At 32.5% G+C, this 24,213-nt stretch overlaps 2 protein-coding genes across 4 annotated transcripts; both read right to left on the bottom strand.

The window, feature by feature from the left end:
- Nucleotides 1–201: 201 nt before the first annotated feature.
- Nucleotides 202–13,567, bottom strand: LOC103504074 (kinesin-like protein KIN-7C, mitochondrial). Of its 3 annotated transcripts, none has more exons than XM_008468510.3 (23): nt 13,084–13,567; nt 12,836–12,933; nt 12,413–12,502; nt 11,711–11,763; nt 11,201–11,266; nt 11,038–11,091; nt 10,737–10,796; nt 10,052–10,130; nt 9,736–9,803; nt 8,791–8,853; nt 8,567–8,671; nt 7,018–7,122; nt 6,781–6,888; nt 6,453–6,602; nt 5,855–6,037; nt 5,461–5,631; nt 4,330–4,569; nt 2,840–2,980; nt 2,626–2,751; nt 2,418–2,468; nt 2,256–2,303; nt 1,405–1,695; nt 202–982 (listed from the first exon to the last, which is right to left on the bottom strand). In XM_008468510.3, the coding sequence occupies exons 1-23, from the start codon at nt 13,359–13,361 to the stop codon at nt 335–337; spliced, it is 3,276 nt and encodes a 1,091-aa protein (XP_008466732.2). In that variant the 5' UTR covers nt 13,362–13,567; the 3' UTR covers nt 202–334. The 3 variants fall into 3 exon arrangements, with proteins under 3 accessions (XP_008466732.2, XP_050938576.1, XP_008466733.2); XM_051082619.1 differs by lacking the exon at nt 13,084–13,567 and adding an exon at nt 12,215–12,338 and having other exon boundaries at nt 12,836–12,861; XM_008468511.3 differs by lacking the exons at nt 12,836–12,933; nt 13,084–13,567 and adding an exon at nt 12,215–12,251 and having other exon boundaries at nt 12,413–12,430.
- A 7,404-nt stretch (nt 13,568–20,971) lies between these two features.
- Nucleotides 20,972–23,120, bottom strand: LOC103504075 (40S ribosomal protein S8-2). The gene is made up of 6 exons (XM_008468512.3): nt 23,004–23,120; nt 22,869–22,910; nt 22,690–22,762; nt 21,778–22,108; nt 21,422–21,594; nt 20,972–21,181 (listed from the first exon to the last, which is right to left on the bottom strand). Exons 2-6 carry the CDS (start codon nt 22,870–22,872, stop codon nt 21,100–21,102), a joined length of 663 nt encoding a protein of 220 aa, XP_008466734.1. The 5' UTR covers nt 22,873–22,910; nt 23,004–23,120; the 3' UTR covers nt 20,972–21,099.
- Between the last annotated feature and the right edge of the window lie 1,093 nt (nt 23,121–24,213).

Here is a 24,213-nt window from a genome sequence, read left to right as displayed (position 1 = left end):
ATAGTTTATCAAACCATTAGGGACAGATTGAAACCGTCTCCAAATCACAGGGACCAAGGAAAAAGAAAAGACTCTAAGCGGTAGTTCATGATTTCATATGCCCATAGACTCGTAAAAAGTAAGCCACTTTCAAGGCATCTTTGTAAAAAGATCCAAGTTAGGATCAGACATCGGGACACTTAAGTTGCTGTAGAAACAGAATTGATAATTCAGACTATATATTCATTCAGTCTTAACTGATGTTATGTGAGGGCTATAAAAATACCATATTTTACCATTTTTCACATTTAATAATTAATAGCATACAATATCAACGATCTTGTTTCAATCAAATTCATACCTTCATTTGGGAAACAAAGCTTTCCACATCTCTACATCTGATCCTCTCTTTCTTATTCCCAGCTCTCATTTCATCGGCGAATACAACATCGTCTTCCAACGGTCCGTCAGAGATGCCATTCGATGAGATATAACCATTTTTAGCTCGGCCTTGTAAAAGGTAGGATGGACGAACTCCCTCAAATGACATATCTTCAATATTTAGTTCGGACTTCCTCATTTTGGCAAATAGCCCCCACATATTTGCTAGTTCATTTTCCATATCCTCTTCATGGCGCTTTGCTTCTTCTAGTCTTCGGTATAGCTCAGCTTCTCTCTGATCTCTATCAACTATCGCCTTCTCAAGTGCAGCTTCTCTTTGATATCTAGCATTACCAATATGGTGCTTCGAATCATAGAATCTTTGTGCACAGCATGATCTGCAGTAACTATCCTTAGCATTTGTACGGTCACCAGCAAGTTTGGCATTTTCATAAGAAAGTCTGGTAACTTCTTCAGCTAAGTTTTGGAGTTCAATTGCTGCAGCTGAAGCTAACTCCTTTGCATACGAAGCTTCTTCCGAAAGTTTACGACTCTGAATCTCGAGGCCTTCCTTTTCTTCAATCAGTCTCACCTTCTCTTGCTTCAAATTTTCTATCTCAGCCTACATTAAGATAATACACGTTTATACAGCAACAAAAACAGAAGAAAGCGAGTATAACAAGAGAATAAAACTAACAAAAGAAAAGATATATGCTAGTTTTCCGGTCATTTAAAATAAATTTTTAAATCACCAATTCACCAAAAAACTTATGGGCAAAAATAAATTTAATGTTATATCACAATCTCCTTCACTTGTAGGCATGAAATATGTATAAGACCCAACAAATGGAAATCATTTTTAATTGGGAAGAAATAATATTGCAAGGAGTTTAAACACAAGATCTCTTAAGCCACTACTCTGGTACATACCATCTTAAACCATCAATCAACCCAAAAACTTAGCTGAAAGGTTTAAGAAAAATATAATGTTATATCATCTAACAATAATTTTTATCCTGATTCAATAACTGTTTATCCTGTTACCTGCATAACTTGGGAGTGAGAAAACTTGTCACTGTTGCAAGCTTTAGAATCGTCCAGAGTTAAAACTCTATTCAAGCTCATGACACTAGTTGGGGTATTTTCTTCGGCATATTTATCCTCCCATGGGCTGTATTTATGTCGTGCTTCGACCTTTGTCCGTATAGAGTAGTTTGGGAGATGCTGAGAAGCCTCATCGTCTTCATTTTTCTGAGAATTGCTTGAGTGATTCTGGCATGATGACTCTTGTTGCACCCTTAAAATTGCCTCCTGCAACTCGGCATTTTCTGCTGCCTACGGAGGAAAAAAAAAGGTAGAAAATCAAATAATGAAAGAAAAAACAGAATCGTTGAGATTTGAGGTTATACTTCATTAAATTTTAGTTTTGTGTTTTTATTTTTTAAGTTTCTTAAAGTTATTGCTATATTTAATTTTCAGTTTGATGTCTAAGTAAATGATCTAAGATTTAAATTTTTGTTATTTTTAAGTTTGCTTTATGTTCTGTAAGTTCCTATTTTTAATGTTGTTTTAAATTGTACGTTGGTAGTACCAATTAGGTCTGTCCTTGTCCTATATAACTGTGAGTTATCTTGTATGGAGTGTATCACAATTTTATGTACCACATTTTTGTTATCACATTTTGGGAATCGCCACATTTTGAATATCACGTTTCTTATACAACATTTAGTGTACCACCAATTCTCTTCTTCAATAAGGTTAGAATTTCGCTCTCATTTTTAATTTTCTTCTCTTTGTTTAACAAATATTGAGACATTAACTTGCTTCCAGAACATTTATTTTTTCATCAATACCGTTTTTTCCAACAGGAATGATGAGAACTTTAGAAAGCTTACCTTCATTTGCAGCTGCTCCTGAAGTATCCTATTGTCAGCCGATTTAATCTTCACATCGGGTCCAAAGAGAAGGTGATTTAGTGTAATTTTATAAAACAATAAAAATTTCTTATTTCAAACACCATTTAATATAATTTATATCAGGAAAAGAAGATAACTAACCTCAAGTTCAAAAATTTTTTCATTGAGTTGAGCTGTGAGCTTTGATAAGGCCTACATTAAAGTAGAAAACTCTAATTAGAGTTAGAGAAGAAGTACCTTGGAAGAAAATAAAAACACAAGAAATTATCATATAACACGTGCATGTAAAGTTGGACCGCCCTCTGGTTCAGATTAAATTACCATGGCATAGCTAAGCACACACAATTACCTGACTCAATTCAATGCTACTTGACATTTGTGGTGACATTTCAACAGATCCAATCATGCGTTGCTCCAGAACTCGTATTTGGAGCTTCTTTTCACTAATTTCATCCTTCAATTTTTGCACATGTTCCTACATGATATCCATTACTACGTTTAGGAGCCTTTAAAATTGGACTTCAACTGTTATTGTGGCCTCAAATTAATATAGCAAAATAAACCTTGATTTGGGAATCTTCAGGGTTCCTGGCTGCTTGCTCTGACAGTCTTTTCAATGAACTAGTACACAAGGCAACCTCCCCAGCCAACATTTTGACTTGCTCGCAGAGAAGATCCATCTGGTCAGTAAGAGTAGTCCCAGTCTGGAAAATAGAAAACAATAACATGTGGAGATTCAGATTACAATGTGTAGCACCATACAAAAGCACGTCAATTGGAAATAACCCCCTACGATTTATTCCACGTCAGATAATTTGAGTCTAAAAATTATTCCAATGAAGGCAATAAGACAACCAAGTATATTGCTGCATAGCATAGCGATTAAGCGAACTGGTGGAAATTATAGTCTCTTTTGAGAAGGAAACAATCAACCAAAGGGAAAGGATAAAGAGCTATTTTAATGTTTAAACTTCATTTGAACTAGCAGATGTTTAAACTTCATTTGAACTAGCAGACAGCAGTTGCAACTTCTTCCCTTTATAGAACAAGCCCTCTCATAAACAACTGGAGAACAGGAAGCGTAAACAAGTAATTCCTAGGTTGTGCCCGAAATACAAAGCATAGGAAGCAAGAAAAGTTTCAATAGCTAGACATAAGGGAAAGGGTTAAGCCAAGCATCGTTGCATTAATATCTGCATTGAAGTAGTAGTCCAGTCCCTATATTTGTAGAAGTTGCAATTTGCAATCTGTACATCTATACTCAAAGGAATTGTGAATTGTCATCAGATCATAGGAAAAAGATGGAAATGATTAATTAATAAGAGACACCATTGTGAATACTAACAACTGTGGGAGCATTTGGGGTAAGGAGGAGGAAGTTATTATTGTCTTATATTATTATAGTTGAGTTATAGTAATTTTGAGGTGTAGATTATTTTAGTTTGGATTATAATAGTATGTGTTTGTGGTGTAGATTATTTTTAGTTTGAGAATGAAATGGTAAATACTATAGCAAAGAATAAAAAATGATGGATGTCAAATAGTAAATACTGTAGCAAATGAGAAGCTTTGAAATAGTGTTTACTATAGTTAATTCGGGAATTTTAAATAGTGTTTGCTATAGCTAGAAGTGGTTATTATAGTCTTGCTTAATATTTTCCCTAAACAGCCCCTTGATTATTAATTTGTTAAGAGTACCACAACAAGGGCAATGTAAATTTATAATTTCTTATTAACTTATGGTTACTAGAAAGCCGGGTAATAAAAGAACAAAAGCATTATTGAGAGAACCGACCACCCAAAAGTTTCTCATCTCCAAAAACATATTCCGTTTAATAAAGTTCTTTCACTTTTGTTTTATCTTAAAAAGTTCTTCCTCATTGACTAGAAATAGGATTGCATGCTCTACTTCATCTCATTAATGCCTTTACCTTGTTCTTTCTGGTCGAAGAAATCATTGACCTCTAGAACCATGGAAATCCTTGTTTTTTTTAAAAGAGAAAAAACAATGTAGTACTCATTTAATGCATTATGCAGACAGTAAATTTCTTACCGGAGGCAAACGGTAGCCATCCATAGTTGCACCAAATAAGTCCCCTGCTTGTGTTCTCTCTTGAGATGAGTAAATAATGGAAGAATCATCTCCCTTTCTGCAAATTGATGTCCTTCTTCCATTCTTCAATTCATCAGGTATCATCCGATTTTGAGAAGCTTTTGAGCGAGATGCAGGTGAGTCACCCGTAGAACTTCCGGTATCAATAGTTGATGATGGTCCAATAGGATTCTCGGGCTTCTGCACAGTAAATAATTGGCTTTCAGTTCTCTAACTAGTGTTGGAATAGTTTCCTTCATACTACACGAGGAAGTCACAACCAGAAATTTCTCAAGTAAAATGAATATGCTGAAGTTTCTGAAACTTGGTCCTAAAACAGATTATTAGAATTGCCTTATCTAACAATTTTATGTGTCAATCATTGTAGACAGCCACCTGTTACTTAATATTAAACATTTAAATGTTTAATAATTAAAAGTTTCCAAGAACAATTTTGGCGGATGAGACTGACTGCAACAAGAAAATAAAGTTTGCAGAATAATAACAGACACATCTTTCCAATTTTACCAAAAGAGAATATGTGAGCGTTGAGATTTTAGCAGGTACTGTTTACTTGGGAAGATTTCAGAGCAGCTTTACCGATTGAAAATTCAAAATAGATCACATTTTCCCTATTCTATGGACAAAAAGCACTCCCCAAAATGGTGGAGTGTTTGAGTACAGACAATAGATTGTTTATAAAACATAAAAGGTAAATACTAAACCGATCATCAGAATAGTGGTTCTAACCCTTCAAGTGGAGAATAACTACAAGATTAATCCTATATTGTAGATAAACCTAGACATCAAATCATTATATTTCCAATATTAAGCAAACACATTGATAAAATTTTAGTGTCAAACTGCACATCATTTAGCACTTTCAAGTTCCATCAAAGATAGCTACAGGACTTGGGGCATAAAAGATGCAGTGCCTGGGGAAAAGAGTGTAGATGGTATCTCAAAATCACGAAAAAAAAGTTGATAAAACTAAAATATACATTCCGGCAGATCAATAAACCTGTATCGTGATCCTTTTACAAACAAACAAAGATGGTTAAATGAAGTAAAAATAAAAGATGAAAATATTACTCGGATTTTAAACCAGCCAAGCATTCCACGTTTTTTGTTACTTCTCATATCCTTAACCAGATCATCTAGATTTACAACATCATCTCTTCCATCCACTGAAATCCCAGAAGCACAACTCCCACCATCATCATCATTCAGGTAGTCCCGTTTTCTATCAGGCAAATATGCCAGCTGCAAAAATGTAATTATAAGAGTAACGAATAAATTAATAAATAATTAGTAACAAAAACTGAGAGGGAAGATATGGCTTCAACTTCCAAGTTCAAGAGCGGTATGAATGATTGAAATAATGACATAACTTATTATAAAGCAAAAAAAGGCAGAATGCAAAAGTATGTGCATGCCAAGTTCTGCTTATCCTAAAAAAACTAAATTAAAAATATTTGATACAGACCTCATCTTCACCAAAAGAATGCCTCCTTCTTTGTCCTGGCTTTTCAGCAACACTTGATGGCAAAGCATTTTTAGTAGAAACTAGGATTAGTTTTGTCAACCTTTGAATTCTCCCCATCAAAGCAGCCTTTGCTTCTTCTTCCTCTTCCAATCTCGATTGTAATTTAACCTGATCAGCTTCCAGCTTTGACATCACATCACGCAATAATACTTATTAAGACAACTTCTAAAAAGGGAAAAAATATTGCAGCAACACAGAGCAAAACAAAGCATAATAAACCACAAACATATGGCTGAAGGTTAAGAAATAATAATAATAAATAATCAAGTAAAAAAAGAAGCTTATTCCTCATCCCAACTTTCAAAATAAGCTAGGAGGAATGTAAGATGATCTATCAAGAAAGAGGCCAAGAAATTCCAAGAATTCAACTTTTAGTTTTTTGTAGGTTCTGGTAGTTTGTTGGTTATGTCGTTAGTAATTAAATTACCTAATGGATAACAACTTTTATAAATAGAAGGATAGTCTGGCATAATACTAAATACTTCAGATGAGTACTTCTGGAGTACTGTATCTTAGATGCTACGTAGCATCAACATACCTGAAGCTTCAAATTGACCAAATCTTCTTGTGTAGACAATGCAGTTGTACTAGGGTTCTCCATTATGCCACGCTTCAATTGCTGAAGCTCCTGCTTTAAACTAGAAATCTCCCTCTGATACTTTTTGATGAGAGATTTCTCATCTATGATCTGAAAGAGGGCATAGCTAATACATGAGCTTTTCTATACACGTCTATAGAAATAAGCAAACGCCCAATTTGAAAGTCTATGGGCTAATCTCCTCTTTATTACAAAATTTCTTTCATTTGTGTTGGAAGAATCTTCCAGACTTCAGCAAGAGTTACCACCAAGACAATACAAAACTTACCTTATTTTGAGAAGCTTTAATTTCAACACGCTTGCTTCGATGTGCGAACTTTAAGGTGTTGTGTGTCTCCTCACTATTGCTAGATGCAGGGGTCACGGTACAAATGAGCTAACAAAGAAACATAAAAGATCACTCAATATATAATAAACAGTGTAGCTATTGTACACGACAGTGTCAGTGTGCATAAAGAGACGAAGTTACACAAGCATACAATATAACAGAAGAACACAGACATACAGAAATTCTTCCATGACCGCTCAGAGATGACTGCAACAACCGAGTAAGTTTTGAATCTCGATATGGAATATGAGTTGCCTTTTCATCAGTTAACTTGGAAATCACCTGTCATGAGAAAGATTTTGAAACGTTGGTGCAAAATTTCAAATTTGAACAAGTTATAATAAACAAGACTTACATTAGACAAACAAAAAATACTGTTGGGTTATTACTAGAGATGGAAAATGTGCATCCCCTTTCAATATGAGATCTTCAGCCCACTTGGACATCAAAGCTGTGCTCCAGATTTAACTCCAACAACCCCCTCCTTTTTTTTCTTTTCTTTTTTCTAACCCCTCCATTCTTATTGTAAGAAACCTCCTTCAGGACAACCAAGAGAGGTCACCAAAATCTAAACGCTCATGTTTTTATCATTTTCAAGATAGTCATAAAAAATAGATAGGCATATTTGTGAGCAAAGATTGTAGGATTGTGAGTCTGTCTCTCTTTGAGAAAACAGTACTTTTATCATTTTTCAAGTCTTCCAGAAAGTCTTTATCTAATGTGATTCCAAGAGCGTTTGAGTTGCCCAAGGGCATTTCTCAGAGACCTATGGACCAATCTCCTACTGAGCCCAGCCTACTATAACCATCTAGTAAGCTGGGTAATATGTTTATCATCCAATTACCAGTGCTGAAGCCTCCCAGTGTTTTAAAAAGCCCTCTCGGGTGCACACCTAGGCTCAAGGCACAGGTGTAGCTCCTTGCCTTTGCTCACAAAATAAGGCATCCCTCTGGCGCGTGCCTTTTGTGAAGCCCCAAGTTTCAAAGCCCTCGCTTTGGGGCTTTTTCATCTTTTTGAAAAAATAGCGATAATCAAGGGTTTTCTTTTTTTAATTAACTAAAGGAATCAAGATTACAAAGCCTAAATGCAAAAAAAACTGTGTCTGAGGTCTTTATTTTCCATATTTCCACTTCAACTATGCTTTCTCTTTTTATTGTAACATTTTTACATGTAGTGCGCCTCATAAAAAAAAAAGCCTAGACCTAGGCTCTAGAGGGTCCTTGGGCCTTAGTGCACCTTGGGCATTTAAAAACGTTAGAAGCCTCCACAATCCCAGAAGGCGGAAATGGTAGAAACACATAGTGGAGAGGACATATTGGATGAGAGTGAGTGTCCTTTTAGATAAGCACTTCATTTTGTTTATAACAAAAGCCCTTTCAGATAAGCTCTTCCTCGATGTTTGTGCTAACAAGATGACTTTTCTATAACTTCTCGTTGCACTTTCCTCCATTTTTGGGTATATATCATTAGTTTAATGAATTTTTTCATTTTTATTTTAAAAAATCCTTTGATTAAAGAAAACAAAATAATGTGCATTTATATTGAAGAATGCCATCCTGAATAAAAATCATATTGCATAAGGGAATTACTGGGAGAAATTTTTACATCAAAAAGAACTCCCAAAGTCTCTTCTTTTCAATCACATGTCTCCCAATGGATGAAAAGTCAAAGCATTATGCCCTGTGAGGCAATATAAACATGGGAGACAAAATGAGTAAAATCTTACAGTGCCTAGAGTCAGTAAGCTCTTGTTGATGTACGAACCCTCTTTTCTTCGCAAACCAGTTGTTTCTGTTTTTGAACTTTCAGATCCTGCAAGATCAATTAAGTGCTACAGCGAGCATTTGAATTCCATTAGGATGACCACTAAATTTTAGAAAGAAGTATACAAGAGTATAAAAAGATCAATAAGAAACGGACCAAATTCCAGAAAAAGGAGCAACGCATTACCAGTTGGGACAATGTGACATCTTCTTCACCATGATGCTCCCCATGCGGGCTACTTTCAATGGTCTAGATAGTGAAGGGGAGGTGAGAAGTTAGATAGATTCAACAACCAAGACTCTTTAAACAAGTCAAAAGGCAGAGAGAGAACACCAGAAGATGAAACATAAATTGCTAGCTTTCATCAAAAATCATATGCAACAAATCCATTGGCAAACATCTAACATAAAAATAAAAATAAATAAATAAAAGGAAAATATGGTTCAATTTTCAAATTCCACAATTTCCTTAGATGCAAAGATACCTTCCAATGTTTAAAAGTAATGGATGCCTAAAAATGGCACAAGTACTAATTAGAATTTTATCTTTCCTAAGCTCTATTCAACAAACCTCAAAATAAAGCAAGTCAAAAACTGCATACTGCCACCTTAAAAAGTTATACCACATCTTGCCAACAGACAGGAGTTTACATCATAATCATGTATTGATATGGTAATTTTGATATGTGTTTATGATATCATAGTATAGAATGGCTTGGGTCAACATGAGCAACTTCCTCCAGTCCACACGTGTTGATCTATCGCCAAAGTCCGGCATGGGACCAAAATTAGGTTAGCTTATTTTTACTAGACCCCCCAAAAAGAAAATATGCACCTATGCCAGAGTACCACAATTTTTTGCGAGTGAAGGTTAAAAAAATGCATGCACTCAAATTATGTAAAAGAATATAAAAATCAATATATAGAATGTGTCTTACCCATAGAACATTCAAATATGTTATTTCTTTTTGCATATATCTGTTTATACAAGTTCCTACCAATATGAAAGCATTGACAGTGGTACTGGATGTAAATATTACTTTCCAAATCGAAATCAGGTGAGACTTCCACCAAATATTTTCAAAATAAAAAAGACATGCTTAAAAGTAAACAAAGAAATAAGTAAAAATACCAAAGTGAATATAGTGTGACTCCGACTGCTAAGTAGATTGAAATTATTAGATCCCACGTGTCGATGCTCTGTATAGAAACAATAACATAAGAAAATTTCGAATAGATCAGTAAGTCACTAAAAAGTTGGTCAAAAAAATTAAACATAAAAAATATGTCAAACAAGATGCACTGAAATTATGGTAGACTTAATTTTTTGCTATATCGAAATAAAACCTCCTGCAAAATATGACAAACTAGCGTACAATGGAAACCAGGAAGAAAACTAGTACAATTCAATAGACCACATGCTAAAAGTAGCTCTATACTACTCTAACCTTCTCCAGATGCTATCAAGGAAAGAGCATGAGCAGGGGACAAAACAACTTCTTCTTTGATGCCCTCAACATAAGTTCCCTACAAATAAAATTAAAGACTAAAATTTAAAATAAAAAAAAAATAAAAAAAAAAAACTAAGAACCTGTAATAAAATGTATACTGCTGTATAAATATAAAAGACATCAACAATTTGATGGGCTTTCCCTGCTAGCCGTCAATAGTTTGATGAATTTTTCCTGTTAGCTCTAATATAGATGCACTAATACAGCAAAATTTCTATGAAACTCAAAATTGCATATTGCTGTCTACTAGTTCTTCGGACCCATGAGCACCATGAACACATGGAACACTCAGAAATATTTTTATTTCCTTGATTCATAATAATAAACTATATCAACTTCATTATTCATTGTATGAAAAGAATCCATATTGAAATTGCTTGTTGTGATGTTTGATTAAGAATGACAGTTCTTCACATTGTCCTTCCACAGTTACTCATAATGATATTGCGGTTATAGAAGCAAAGCAATTACAGTAACATCCCCCCATACCAAGGAAATGTTATCCATCCAAGCTCAACTAGAATAACAATACACAGAGATAAGCAAAACAATTATCTCATTAAATTAAAACGACAAACTAAAAAACAATTTGGTGTTTAGGTTTCAAAAATTATATGAGCACCTGAGCATCCTCTCGTACTCGTAGATTCTGACCTGTTGGATCAAGTAAATCATTGATGACCTGAAAAAAATAAGTAGCTAAAATGATAAATTCCCAGCTAACCCAATATTAAAACTTATATCTTTCAGCTGCTACATGATAAACTCAGAACTTTGCAAACAATATGTCTGCCCAAACTTATTCCTTGTCAGACTATTTTTACAATCAACTGTGTAAGGACTTCGAATCAGGGTTGTACATGGGAAAGAAGTTTGAAAAATTATGACAATGACAATCGAGTGGTTAGAGCTATACAACTAACCTCGTTGTAGATCTCTAGATATGAAACACGAAGAAGAAACTGCCGCTCAGGTGTCTAAAGCAGAGTAAACATGGTGGTCAGTTTATTCACATGTTTGTAAGGATGTTAAAGACAGACAGTATATAATGGTGCCAAAATTTAAGAGACGGGCTTAATGTATTACCTCTTGTATAATTCCAAATACATCCTTCACTGCCAGTGGGATAACTCCGGGAGACTTTTGCTCTCCCTGAACGTGAGAATAAATTGTTATAATACTTCACAGATGATTTTTCGTTGTACATAACACTTGATCACAGAGTAGATAATATGACTGGAAGGAGTTCCATTTAGAAAACGGAAGATAAAGATTTACAAGGGTTGTGGACTTTTGAGAGTTCTAAGTATAACTGACTCCCATTAAAAAACATAACCGACTCCTAGCCCAGCGGAGTTCACTACTTTCCCTTAAAAAATATTCCCCAACGTAACTCCCCCTCACTTCAACATTTCCCCCGTGCGCCCTCCTTGCATATTTGAAACGAATTCGCGGACTTTTCTCAGAAGCATGTTAAACTAAAGACACATCTCTAAACTTCAGTATGCTACTGAGTTAAAATGAAGGATTAGAAAATTAACGGCAGTAAAAGATATGGCTTATACTTCAAGGAGGATAAAAAACCCAGTAACTTACATGCATGGTATGAGTCTTACCACTGCTAGTGACACCATATGCAAAAACAGTACCTGCAGAATCGAGTACATCAGCAATCCTAAAAGCAGCTCGTTAAGAGAAAACCAAAAGTTCAAAAGATCAAAATAACATTGCACATCAGATTCACAACACGGCTCTAACCACTTGTGATCGCTGGTTTTATTGAGTTAGAAAAATATAACTTGAAGTATTAGATGGTCTCAGTCCCTACATAAGTAGCATCTGCTCAATAAGTCTTATCACCATTTAATGAGGAAAATGATCCTACCAGCGCATTGCTGAGGAAATATAGTAATGATCATTGCTAGCAGCATATCAGATAAAATGAATGAATAAATAAATAAATAAGCAGTAAAAAATTATATGTAGCCCATTAAGCCATACGAACGCCAGTTCTGATAAGCATCAATAAATGGGAAAGCAATGATAATGAAAGCCAATCTTTTACTTCGTGTAATAACAAACAAAATATCCTACACCTACCGAGTAAAGAGTCTCGATGATATAGTCCAGGATGCAACTGAGAGATGAAAATAACCAGAGGAACTAAATTTGCTTGTTTCCAGTAAATAGTAAATATCAACTGTTCCAATACCGTGTTGAAAGCCTACATCGGTATGCTATGAGCATGCAGCTTATTACTTCTTTTATATAAATTTTTCTTTTTTATCAAAAGGTTACCATTGATTCCGTTCATTGCACCGGCAACAACTTGATGAGCAGCAACATCGTATACATGACGAGTCGTTGTCGCTGGACCAAAAACTCTATCTGAAACATGCAAGAAATAACCATTTGAAAGAAGAATAGCAAATTCATCGATACACGGGTCCGAGGAACAACTGAGCAGCCACTAAATAAAACAACTATGTCAACAAAAAAAAATGATAGAATACTCAAAAAGTTCTAGAACAACTTTTCGAAAGCTTAAATCACAATGCAATTCAAAAAGAAAAGGTACTTCCAACTTTTTGGCTAAAAAAAAAAGTTATGGAGTCAACAGTTGACTAAGCAGGAAAAAAATGAATTCAAGATCCAGAACAACTTGATGGTAACCAATTCAAGCAAAGTGTGACCGAAAATTGAAAAGGAGTTCAAACGAACCAAATCCATAAGCGATGGATGAGTTGAATTCGTTCCTCACTGTGTATTCTCCGTCCGCATACCAAGCTATCTCGTCTCCTTTATTAAGCTCTCTAACACTGTTCCAAGTCAAAAACAAGAAGGGAAAAGAAATAGAATAAGCTTCCAAGTACCATCACCAGCTCGAAGACGACAAACTTATCAGCCTCCGCCAAAATCGGTCCACCATTTCTTCAAAGAATCGAGTAAAAAGAAAAAGCAAACAATACCTCAGAGGTCTAAACCTAACCGTGACCGTCACATTTTCTTTAGCCTTCATGACATCGAAACGGTCAAGTGCAGGAGTGGAAGGGCTCGGGTTACAACTAGCAGTTGTCATCGGAGAAACCGAAACCTTCGACGGAGGTCTCGAAGACACAGTGGAAGAAGGAGTTGTAGGTCGTCCGTTCGGCCTGGAGGCCGGCGACACCCCCGGAGACTTCCGTGAGCGGAATGGCGAGATGGTAGAAGGTCTTTGGGACCTAGAAAGGCTCGTGGACGACGCCATTTACGGAGTAGAAAGAAGCAAGGAAGAAGAAGAAGAAGAAGAAGAAGAAGAAGAAGAAGAAATGGAGAAGAGAAAGAGGGGAAGAAAGGCAAAGGGTGATTGAGAGAAAGAGATATAAAAGGAAATGGAAGGCTTTCACATGGCGGAAAAAGGCAAATGGCAGTTCAGAGGTTACTCCCTCCAAAACCAGCGTTCGATGGAGTATTGTTGATTCTTTGAATTTATTTTTTCAAAAATTTATTTTATTTCTGACCCTTTCTTTTTCCTTTTTTCTTTTTTTTTTTTTTTTTCATTTTTTCCCTTTTGTCCTTTTTAAACATTTTGAAGTATCCTCTGCCTCCTCCTCCTAGCCCAAACAAAAACCGCCAAAGACAAATTTTCCAAATTAAAATTAAAACTTCAAAATACCATTTTACCCTCTTGTGTTTTTCTTTTTCTTTTTCTTTTTCTTTTTCATTTTCCAAATTTATTAGATTAAAGAGTAGTTGTATTAAACTAAAAAATATATATCGAAAATATTTTCAAATATAAACGTGAGGGATTGTCAACGGTAGTCTATTGTTGTCATTTCTTATACTTTTAAATTAGTTCCTTTTACTATATTTAAAAGTATAAATTTAAATGTTTAAAATTTAAAATTAGATTAAATATGTAAATATAATATATAAAATAAATATAACTAAATAGAAAAAAAAAATAAAACTAAAATCTACAATTTCAAAATCAAATAATAGATGATTCTGAATGTTAAAAATTTAAAATTAAATTGAACATTATAATACATATGGGAAATAAATTAATATTAAATATACCGAAGAGTAATATGAAAAAAGAATTAAGAACTATTAAAATATAAATATGAAAAATTAATAAAATAAGAAAAAAAAATCATGAGTCAGTGTTCGGGAGAGGGAAAGGATAGGGAAAACGATTAGTCCTTTCCGTATGAAAAATAAACTACGTAGGTAAGAATTGAACTTGGATAACTATAAATATTAAAAATTAAATAGTTTTCTTTATATATATTATATAAAGACGATCAAATTGAGGGATGTTCGAGCCCTCGAGGCTTATACTAAATCTGGCGGTACCATGACATATTAAGGGAAGGAAAGAGTTAAGGTTTTAATCCATTCATTTTGATTCTCAGTCCTTCTCGTTTTCTTTGTTCTATTCGTTTTTCACATATGTTAATGCTATTCTTTTTGTTTGAAATTAATGTGTTTTATAATTTGATGTTTTAACATTGGTGTTGTTGATATGATTCTTATTTTCTTTTTCCTCGTTGGTGTTGGGTGTGAACTTTTTTGGATCAAGTGTGAATGTTTGTTGGTGTTTTGGATTTGAAGCAAAAACAAGACAGACTCTAGATTTAGGAGCGGACACTCTATGTTGTTATTGAATTAATTACGTATTGGAAGTGTTTACAATAACGATTGAATGAACACAAATTTATGGTTTTTTTTTTTTTTTTTTTAGTTTTTAGAATGAGATTTGTGGTAGTTAATTATAGAACAAAAAAGAGGAAAAATACTATAAGAAACTATTTTGATGGATGAAATATGAAATATTGTAGTTTGGAATTTCACTTTAGAGAATTTAAATTGATTTTGAAGATTCAAACCATTCTTACTCATTTCCTCTTGTGTTTGATTATAATTATTTCTTATTTTCATTTTATTTTTCATATAATGACAAAAATAAATATATAGTTCAAGGTTGAAGTTGGAATATCAATTAGAAAAACAAAAATATAATCTATTCGCACGTAACAACACAACGATAAAAATGGACGTCGTCTTTAATAAACGAAAATATGACAATTTGGTAAATTATATAGACAATTTGATAAATTAAATATTCGAATATTTGTATATTAGATTTAGAATACTAATTTAAATAATAATAATTTCATAATCTTTCCCACGTAGCACTTCCCACAAACACATATTATCATAACTCATCATAATCATCCGTCAAACACATTATCATTATGTTTCTTTTTTCATAACCCAATAATTATCATAATATTTTTCCCTCGTAATCATTTACTATTCTTTTCCCAAATGATCTCTAAGAGTTGGGAATTGAACGTAAAGACTACTAAAAGTGGTTTAAAGCATGTCCGTCACCAATAAATCAACCAAAGACTTTTAAAATATATAAAAAAGTAGAACCATATAAAATGAAAACAAGACTGAAACAAATTACTTTCCATAATTTTCGATCTTTGTCTAAATTTTAGAAACGTTTTTAAATTTTGGGAACAATAAACGAAAATGATTTTTTCTTTTCTAATACAAAGTATTCCTATAAACATTTAAATGATATTAACTAAAATTTAGTCATGGACATAGGAGAACCAATGTGCTTGATAACGTAGTTGGCTATAAGTAATTTAAAGGAACACTTCGACCAAAATATCTATAAAATTTTAGATTAGATGAAGAGTAAGTCTTTTGGATTACTTCTAAAATGTTTAAATCTAAAAGAAATATAATTTTAAAAAAATTAAGGATGTTTGATAATTTTTCAAAATTTACTTTTAAAATATAAAATTGAAAAAATAATATATTTTAAAGAGTACATTCAAAACTTGAATTTTGAGAAAAAATAGGTAGGTATTTAAATTTTAAACTAATTTAATTGTGATATTTATAGTAAATATATGGTAGCATTTGTTGAAAGAAACTTAAAATAATAAAGGTTGAAATTTATGAATGCTGAAACAGAAATAAAAGGCAAATATTTGAGAAGCAGTGGTTACAAACAACTTTAAAAATATTTTATTTGGATTACTATTAATTTAACGAATAAATTTTTATTTGATTTGCAGTCGGACATCACAAAACCTCGACAACATCATCATATAATATTGAATCGGTTATGTGATTATTAAATAATGAAAAATGGAAAGATAATAAGAAAACAAAATAAAAGAGAAGAAAAAAAACAAAAGAAAAGTAGAAGGAGAGGTCATATTCCTGGCCACAACCCACGTTGATGGAACCTATTTTTTATTTTCATTCAAATATCCTTTTCTATTGCATTTTAACCTTCTTTTGCCTTCCTTTTTTAAATACTATGTTTTCATCTCCAAATATATTATACATTTTGGGTTAGTAACCATTATATTTTTGACAATGTTTATTTTTAATAAATCTTAAAATTAACTAATGTAATTAGATTGTTGCAACTTTTTTCCTAAAAGTATCAATAACACATGTGTTTTTCTCCCAACACCATTTTTGTGATTTAGATTCCAATAAAATTAATTTTGAAGAATTCAATTTAAGATATATTAAAAGTAAATTGATCAAACTTAGGTTAATGAATAATTAAAAATCATTTCCATCTTTCAAATTTAATTTGTTAATATGTTTATTTAAATATTTTATAAATTTTAAATTTTAAATCCTGCAACATACGTGTTTATAGGTTATTTTAAATATAAATTTATTGTTTTTAGTATATCAAAATTATTTAGGTTATCTATTTTACAACCACAATATTTACATAATAATATAATCGAGTTGAATTTGAATCAACGTCATTTAAGAAATAATATTGTTAAACGATAAACTTTGACCAATTAAATCGTGTCACATCATCACAACAAAATTGTGATGATTATAATTTGATTGAATTTGGATAGTAGTCTTCTCATATCCAACGAAATTCAAACCCCTAATGAAAATTTGGACAAAATAAATAATGGGTCCAAACCTACTAAACAAGTGGGTCCAAGCTCGAGTCTACCAAGCAAATGGACCCAAGCCCAAGTCCAACAGGTGCGTAGGCCAAAGAAGCAAATGGGTCAAAGTCCACCTAAAACTCATGAAAATTCTCTATGAATAGAAACCTTTGTCATTCATTTAAGGAATTTTTGTTGAAGGAATAATTGAAGCTACGAAGAACTGAAACTCTGAAAATTTGAAGATTCAAACTTCAAAAAACTTTTAAAATGTGCAAGTTCTTATCAACATCGAGATCATCATCTTCTGAAAGATTGAAGACTTTAAATATAAAACTTTCATTGAATTCAAAAAGATTGAAGCTCAAATAAACTTACAACTACAACTCTTTGAAGATCGAAGATAAAAAAAGTTTTAAGTCTTAATTTGTATCTGAGAGAAAGCAAAGAAATAAAATATTAGAGATTGTATCACAACACCATATAAATCAATACAACGTTCAATTCCACGAATTACATTTCTCTATAAACCTTGTATGAACAAATATTTTAGATTAATTTTCAACCTCACATGATCAATAAAAACTATTGTACTATCGTTATTAATATAGTTATTAATTTTGTCTGACTTATGTGTATTTAATAATGTCAATATTTTAGAACTATTTTTATATTTTAATGAATTTTATTTTACATAATTAAATTATATTTAGACTATAAAAATGATTTTTTTAAATATAAGAAAACAGCAAAATATTTATACTATATAGAACAATTTTGAAAATGGAAAAAACTTACAAGACCACGATGGAAAATACCAAAAATGTCACATTCAACACACGATTGATCAATCACACACGCACGTGTAATTCTTCTTCTAAATGATCATGATCGCGGTAGGGATGTAAGAATAATTCGAATAACCCAATAAACCAAATACCCAACCATTGAGTTAATTTAAAATGTGGTTTTGGGTTGAGTTGAGTAGAGTTGGGTTGATTTTTTTTTTTTTTTTTGGGGGGGGGGGGGATGGGTTGGGTCTCAGGTTTTAAGATTGAAAAATTCGGGTCAATTCAATCCAACCCGAATTAATATAATATATATTTTTTATATGTAAGCTTGAAACTTTGAATGTACAACAGAATGTACAACAAAATTGAACTTTTTTTTAAAAAGGAATAATTTTGAACTTTACGAACATTAGAATTTAGAAACAAAAAAATATATATATATATATATACATATAACTCAACAACCCAACCCAATCCATATTTTACGAGTTAGGTTGGAAACTTAATTCAAGTTATCCAGATCGCCAACCCAACCAACTCGAAAATATGGGTTGAGTTGAGAATGTCTCCCAACCCAATCCAACTTGTTTACATCCCTAATACGTAGTCGTGTAAGCAACGATACACAATGGTGTAGTTCTTTTAACAATGGAAAAAAAATATTCAAATCTAAACGATCGTGTTGACTATGGTAAGCGATTGTTTACATCATATCTACATGATGTGTAGTTCTTTTTAAACGGCAGAAAAATGGTTTCAAATCTAAACGATTGTGTTTATAGGTAAGGACAATTTATATCATACACACAATAATGTAGTTTTTATTTAAACGATGGAAAAAGACCTTCAAATCTAAACGATCGTGTTGACTTGATAAACGATTGTTTAGATCATATCCACACAACCGTATAGTTCTTTTCAAACGATGAGAAAATGACTTCAAATCTAAACGATTACGTTGACCATGTTAAACAAGTGTGTTGACTAGGTAAACGATCATTTTGATCTTGATATTCTTCGATATGAAAAAGATGAAATTAATATTTAGATGAAGTTTAATATTCTTTTTAAATGGTCTTGAATGTTATTGAGATTTAAACAGAAGAGTAAATCATTTAAAAATATAATATAGAAAATTTGGAAGAGGAGCTGAATAACCCTAGGAAGGAGAGAAGATGAATAAATCACAAAGAATAAGAAAGAAAAGTGACGAATTGTCCGCGCAATATTAATGATAAACATGAAATTTATGAAAATATTTTACCAACTTCATGGATTATAAATATTCTTGCGTTTTGTTACATTTATTAAAATTAACCCTAAAAAAATGTTAGAAAAAATGACTCAAGAAATGACTATCATTCAAGTTCATGTTTATGTTTTTTTATTCAAAAAACAGGAAACTAAAATAGTTATCAAACACGACCTCATTTCTTTTACAAAACAATGAACAAGAAATAGGAAACATAAAACATGAATGTTGTGATCCAACAACCCTAATTCATTTACTTCACAAGATATCCTCCTTTGATCTAAAAACTGATTAGTATTTAGGTATTGAATTGGTTAGTATGATCAATAAATACTATAGTGGTTAGTATGATTAATAAATATTATAGTTTATATATACTATAATAGTTTCATATTTATAGTGTATTACTATTTTAGCATAGACTATAATATTATCACTTATTCATGCATTATAATTAGAGATATAACTACCACATGTGTTATAAGGGCAGCCAATATAGCACAAACTAAACTTATATATTATAAACTAAGAAACAAACAAAAAATGTGGAGTGTTACTCCACACCTAGGACGTTTAGAGAATTGTATTGATTCTAATAGTGTAAGTAGGTAATAACTCAGGTTTAGAATGTGAATTACCATTTTGAGTAGAAGATAAGAGAAAAATAGTAAATGCGATAAAATAGTTACATTTAGTGTAAATTTGAAAAAAATAACACTTCTCTTTAGGAAATTCGTAAAAAATGGCAAAATTAAAAATTGACAATCCTATTTATACTTGAAATCAATGCAGTTAATTATGTCGGTGGAATTTTACTACTTGTGTGATTTTTTTTATTCTTAAAAGAACCTGTTTTTTCCAATCCAGACTATGTTGTCATTTTAATATTTTTTCGGACAATTGTTTTAATCTAATTTTGAAGTGTAAAACCACTAATAAACCATTTTCAAATATAGTGTTATGATAACAAATTATCTTGTTTCATTGTGTTACTTTAACCCATCTATACCGTTGAAAATTTGTCACAAGCACGCTATTTACACATTTAACAAAAAAAATTCTCCAAATGAACGTGTTTTCAATTGAATGCAATTCAACTAATGCAGGGCCGGGCCTTACAAGGCTTATAGCTAAAGCTCAAGAGCCAAGAAAAATTGAAACAAAAAATAAAATGAAGATATAGATCTTGTATGAATTGCAATAAGTGTAAATTACAAAAGCTCAACTCTGCCAAGAAGTTCATCTCACAACCTTCCTTCTATCTAAACCTACAGCACACATTAGGTCCTGAAACTGTCGATAACACTTCAATTTCAACGAACAATGGCACATGTTAGATGTTTAAGAAAAACTCTCACAATAACTTGCTTCAAAAGCAATCTTAAACCATTTACAAACCCCGTAAAAAATTTTCCCAAATGATTCATTAACAAAAAGTTAAATCAAACACACCTCTAAACTATAACCATTAGGGGCCTAAAATCATGTAATTTTCCAAAATCATTTGTTGACTAACTCGGTGAGGTAATATTATAAACAATACCAATTATATAGGTTATACAGTCATCGGCAATTAATAGATAGAACTAATCCGAACATTATTTGGTGAAACCATTACGATTCAAAAACTTCATCCTATAACTGAACTAAAAAAAGATCTATTCATAGTTTTGCCAATATTGTTCATAATATTACCTCACCAAGTTAGTCAACAAATGATTTTGGGACACTGTCTTCTGAAATGCTACACTAACTTAAACTTAAATTAAATCAAGCAAAAACAGAAATAGGCAACTAGAGAAAATTCTACGCTTATAAAAAAATGTTCTAATTATGGAACAGACTAAGGAAAGTAATGTAATTAAACAACTAATAACAGCAAAATTGGAGTTCATAAATAATTGTTTCATCTTAGCTGCAACAACTTATCGTCTTCATTAGACCAAAAAAAGACAGAATCATAGAAGGAAACACGGCCACAAAATATCTTAACGACAAAAATTAAGCAGCACCAGCACCTTTTCCCTTCTTTCTCTGGAGCTTCTTCATGTAGAACTCAAGTTCTTTGCCCTCCAAGATATATCTGCCAAAATTTTGAAAAACCTCAACAAATTACTACAGATTCCTTCATTCACAAAAAGTGTGCTATATAACAAGTTGGAGTAAACACAACAAAATAACTAAATAAATAAATGAGCGTGCCAAAATTTGGCAAAACCTCAACAAAATACTACAATCCCTTCATTCACAAAGAGTGTGCTATATGACTGACAAGTTGGAATGAACACAACAAAATAACTAAATAAATAAATGAGCAGCTTACCCATCAGCACGACCACATTGACCGGGTCTTGATGAAATACAAGCCATCAAACGACCACTGCTGAATTGCTCTTCAATATGTGGGTCGAGCTTACGACCCTCTTGCCGTTTCTCCAGTTTACGCTGAACGTGGTTACTCTTCTTCACCTCCTCAGCAGCAGCAGCATCACCTTCCTATAAACCATAAAACTCAAGACTCAAGTTATCTCATAGACCAAACTCTAGTTTATAAGTACTAATTATATGTGCTATAATGTTACTATCTATTGAACCTATTGTTTATTAAAACATTGAATCAGATTAGAAAGATTAGAATTAACCATATTGATCAATAAATCTACAAAAAACTTGCCCTACCTCGTCCTTCTTAGTAGATGCTGCAGTCTTCTTCTTCCTTCCAATATCCACTCCGTAGTGCTGAAGATACCATTGCTTGAATGGTGCGGCATCAACCTGAACAATGGCACTCTTCACTAAAGTTTGAGTGCGAACAAGTTCATTGTTCGATGCATTGTACACCACATCTAGAATACGGGTTTTCCTAGTCACAGCCTCACTACCCCATGAGTAATTTCCCGTATCAAGTCTAAAAGCTCGCCACTTCACATTACCCCCACGAACTCGAATCCTCCTGATTGACTTGTCACTTGATAACTTAGTGTTGGCAGGTTGCCTTCCAAGCTCATACCTTCACAAATAAATAAACAATAATGAGGTTTTAAAAACAACACAGAAAATAAAAGCTGTAACTTCAATTGACAAGAAAGCAAACTGTTATTGTTGAAGTTTCAGTATCAAGAACCCAAACATACATTGATCTTTAAACAATGTTACAGTTCTACTAGAGCATCAGCATGTACAATTAATAGAACTAATTGCACCAGAACTCAGAAAATTGGAAGAGGGGCTCCATCAATTCTTCGATAAGAGAGAAGAAAAACTACACCATTCATTAAATATGGAAACGTAAACATATTATAAGCGTCTCGAAATTTATTCAAGAAAAAAAAACATCAACCAAACAAAGGTGTGGGATAAATCTTTGCTAATAACATCACAACTATCCAAGAAAAAAAAATCAATGTTCCAGCTAAACCTATAAAATTTCGATTGAGCACTAGAAACCAAACAAATATACAAAGAAAATTACAAATATACAAAGAAAATTACAGAATCTTATGTGGGTCAGTTCACGGCTACTTAGGGAAACAGAGTAAAAATGGTCAATCAAATTGAACAGAAATAGATAGAAGCCGAGATAGTAGTTACTTTCTCTTCTTCCTCCAAGCCTTCTTCTTTCCTCCAGTGGCACGCCTCTTGTGCATAGAATCTCGAGAGATACCTATTCACAAAGTCCTCCAAGATTAGTAAATCCAAAAATAAAAACAAGGTCATAGAAAGAGTTGCATAGGAAAATCCGAAAATCCAAAAATCGGTGTGTGACTTACCCATGTTGACGAGTCTGAAGCTCCTACACGAAGAGGACTTACCTGTAAAACAAATGATAGAAACAACAAACAAGGCTCAAACCCTAAACTTAACGCATAAAATGAAAATATACAAGAATAGGGAAGAACACTCACCCGGCAGCAGGCAGCAGGCGGCGGCGACGGTAGTAGTGGGTGCTCAGGAATTGAGTGAGGTATTATAAGGCGGAAGGAGATGAATATAAATTAGGGTTTCGAGTCAGTAGCAGCACTGTTGTGGGCTTCAATATGGGCCGAATAGCTTGATTCATGGGCTGGGCTGGAAATAAAAATGAAGGCTTTTCTACCATTAAACTCTTGGACTTATATTTCATTAATCTTTATGTTTTACATTACCAAAATTTTCACCGATAAACAAAAACACCTAGCCCGTATAAGAAAGTTCATAAAATTAGCAAATTTTGAAGTATTTTAGGTTTACCCTTCCATCTTTCTTCTTCTCATTGATGTGATTTTTTTTATCGTCTTTCTTCTTCTATGTGATTTCTTTCGTCATCTTTCTTCTTTTCCTTTTTTCTTTTTCGCTGCGATTTCTTTCCAACGTCTTTTTTTTTCGGTGCGATTTATTTCCATCGTAATATAAAGAATTTAATGGGGATCCTAATTAAACTAGTAATATAAAGAACCCTAGGACTATGGTCCCCAACATACCAAAATAATAAGCACTCAATCTTTTTTTTTATCCTATCAAGAGAAAGATCCCACTAAGCATTCAGGGTTTTGGTTGAGGAAGATAATAGCCATTTTACAGCCATCAGTTTATAGTCATCATCAATTCAAGGAGAGAGATTATGGTATGTAATTTATTCTTAACAATAGAATCTGATAGGTAACTTATTCTTGACAATTTGACATGAATGATCATGGGTTAATCTATTATGTAGATTTAAAGTATTTTATCCTAACAAGTGGTATCAGAGCATGAATTTCATGTTCAATTGTTAGAATTTGTTTGTTTTCTATTGGGTTCTTGTTTCAAGTTTTGATAAAGCATATTGTGGTTTTAAGTTTAATTGATCTTGATTCAAGATTTGATTAATCATGTTGTAGTTTCAAGATTTGATTAATCATATTGTGGTTTTAAGTTTAATTAATCTTGATTCAAGATTTGATTGATCATGTTGTAGGTTCAAGATTTGATTGATCATATTGTGATTTTAAGTTTAATTATTCTAGATTCAAGATTTGATTAATCATATTGAGTTTTTTTTAAGTTTATTTATTATTGATTGGAAGATTTGATTAATTAGTCATGTTGTGAATTTAAGTTTAATTGATCATGTTGTAGATTCAATATTTGATTAAT

The sequence above is a fragment of the Cucumis melo genome, chromosome 3 (assembly GCF_025177605.1).
Source record: "Cucumis melo cultivar AY chromosome 3, USDA_Cmelo_AY_1.0, whole genome shotgun sequence".
Classification (NCBI taxonomy): Eukaryota; Viridiplantae; Streptophyta; class Magnoliopsida; order Cucurbitales; family Cucurbitaceae; genus Cucumis; species Cucumis melo.
The sequence above is the reverse complement of the archived record's forward strand: the minus strand, read 5'-3'. Positions and strand labels throughout refer to the sequence as shown.

Bases quoted from the DNA above. Each gene is read 5' to 3' on its own strand.
- LOC103504074 (XM_008468510.3), bottom strand. From the start codon at position 13,361: ATGGCGTCGTCCACGAGCCTTTCTAGGTCCCAAAGACCTTCTACCATC. The intron at 11,267-11,710 runs GTAAGTTACTGG...TCTCACGTTCAG, and splicing joins GTAAGACTCATACCATGCAT to GGAGAGCAAAAGTCTCCCGG. The intron at 7,123-8,566 runs GTAAGATTTTAC...TTCTCATGACAG, and splicing joins GCTTACTGACTCTAGGCACT to GTGATTTCCAAGTTAACTGA.
- LOC103504075 (XM_008468512.3), bottom strand. The intron at 21,595-21,777 runs GTAGGGCAAGTT...TATGGTTTATAG, and splicing joins CATCTACTAAGAAGGACGAG to GAAGGTGATGCTGCTGCTGC. The intron at 21,182-21,421 runs GTAAGCTGCTCA...AAATTTTGGCAG, and splicing joins CAATGTGGTCGTGCTGATGG to ATATATCTTGGAGGGCAAAG.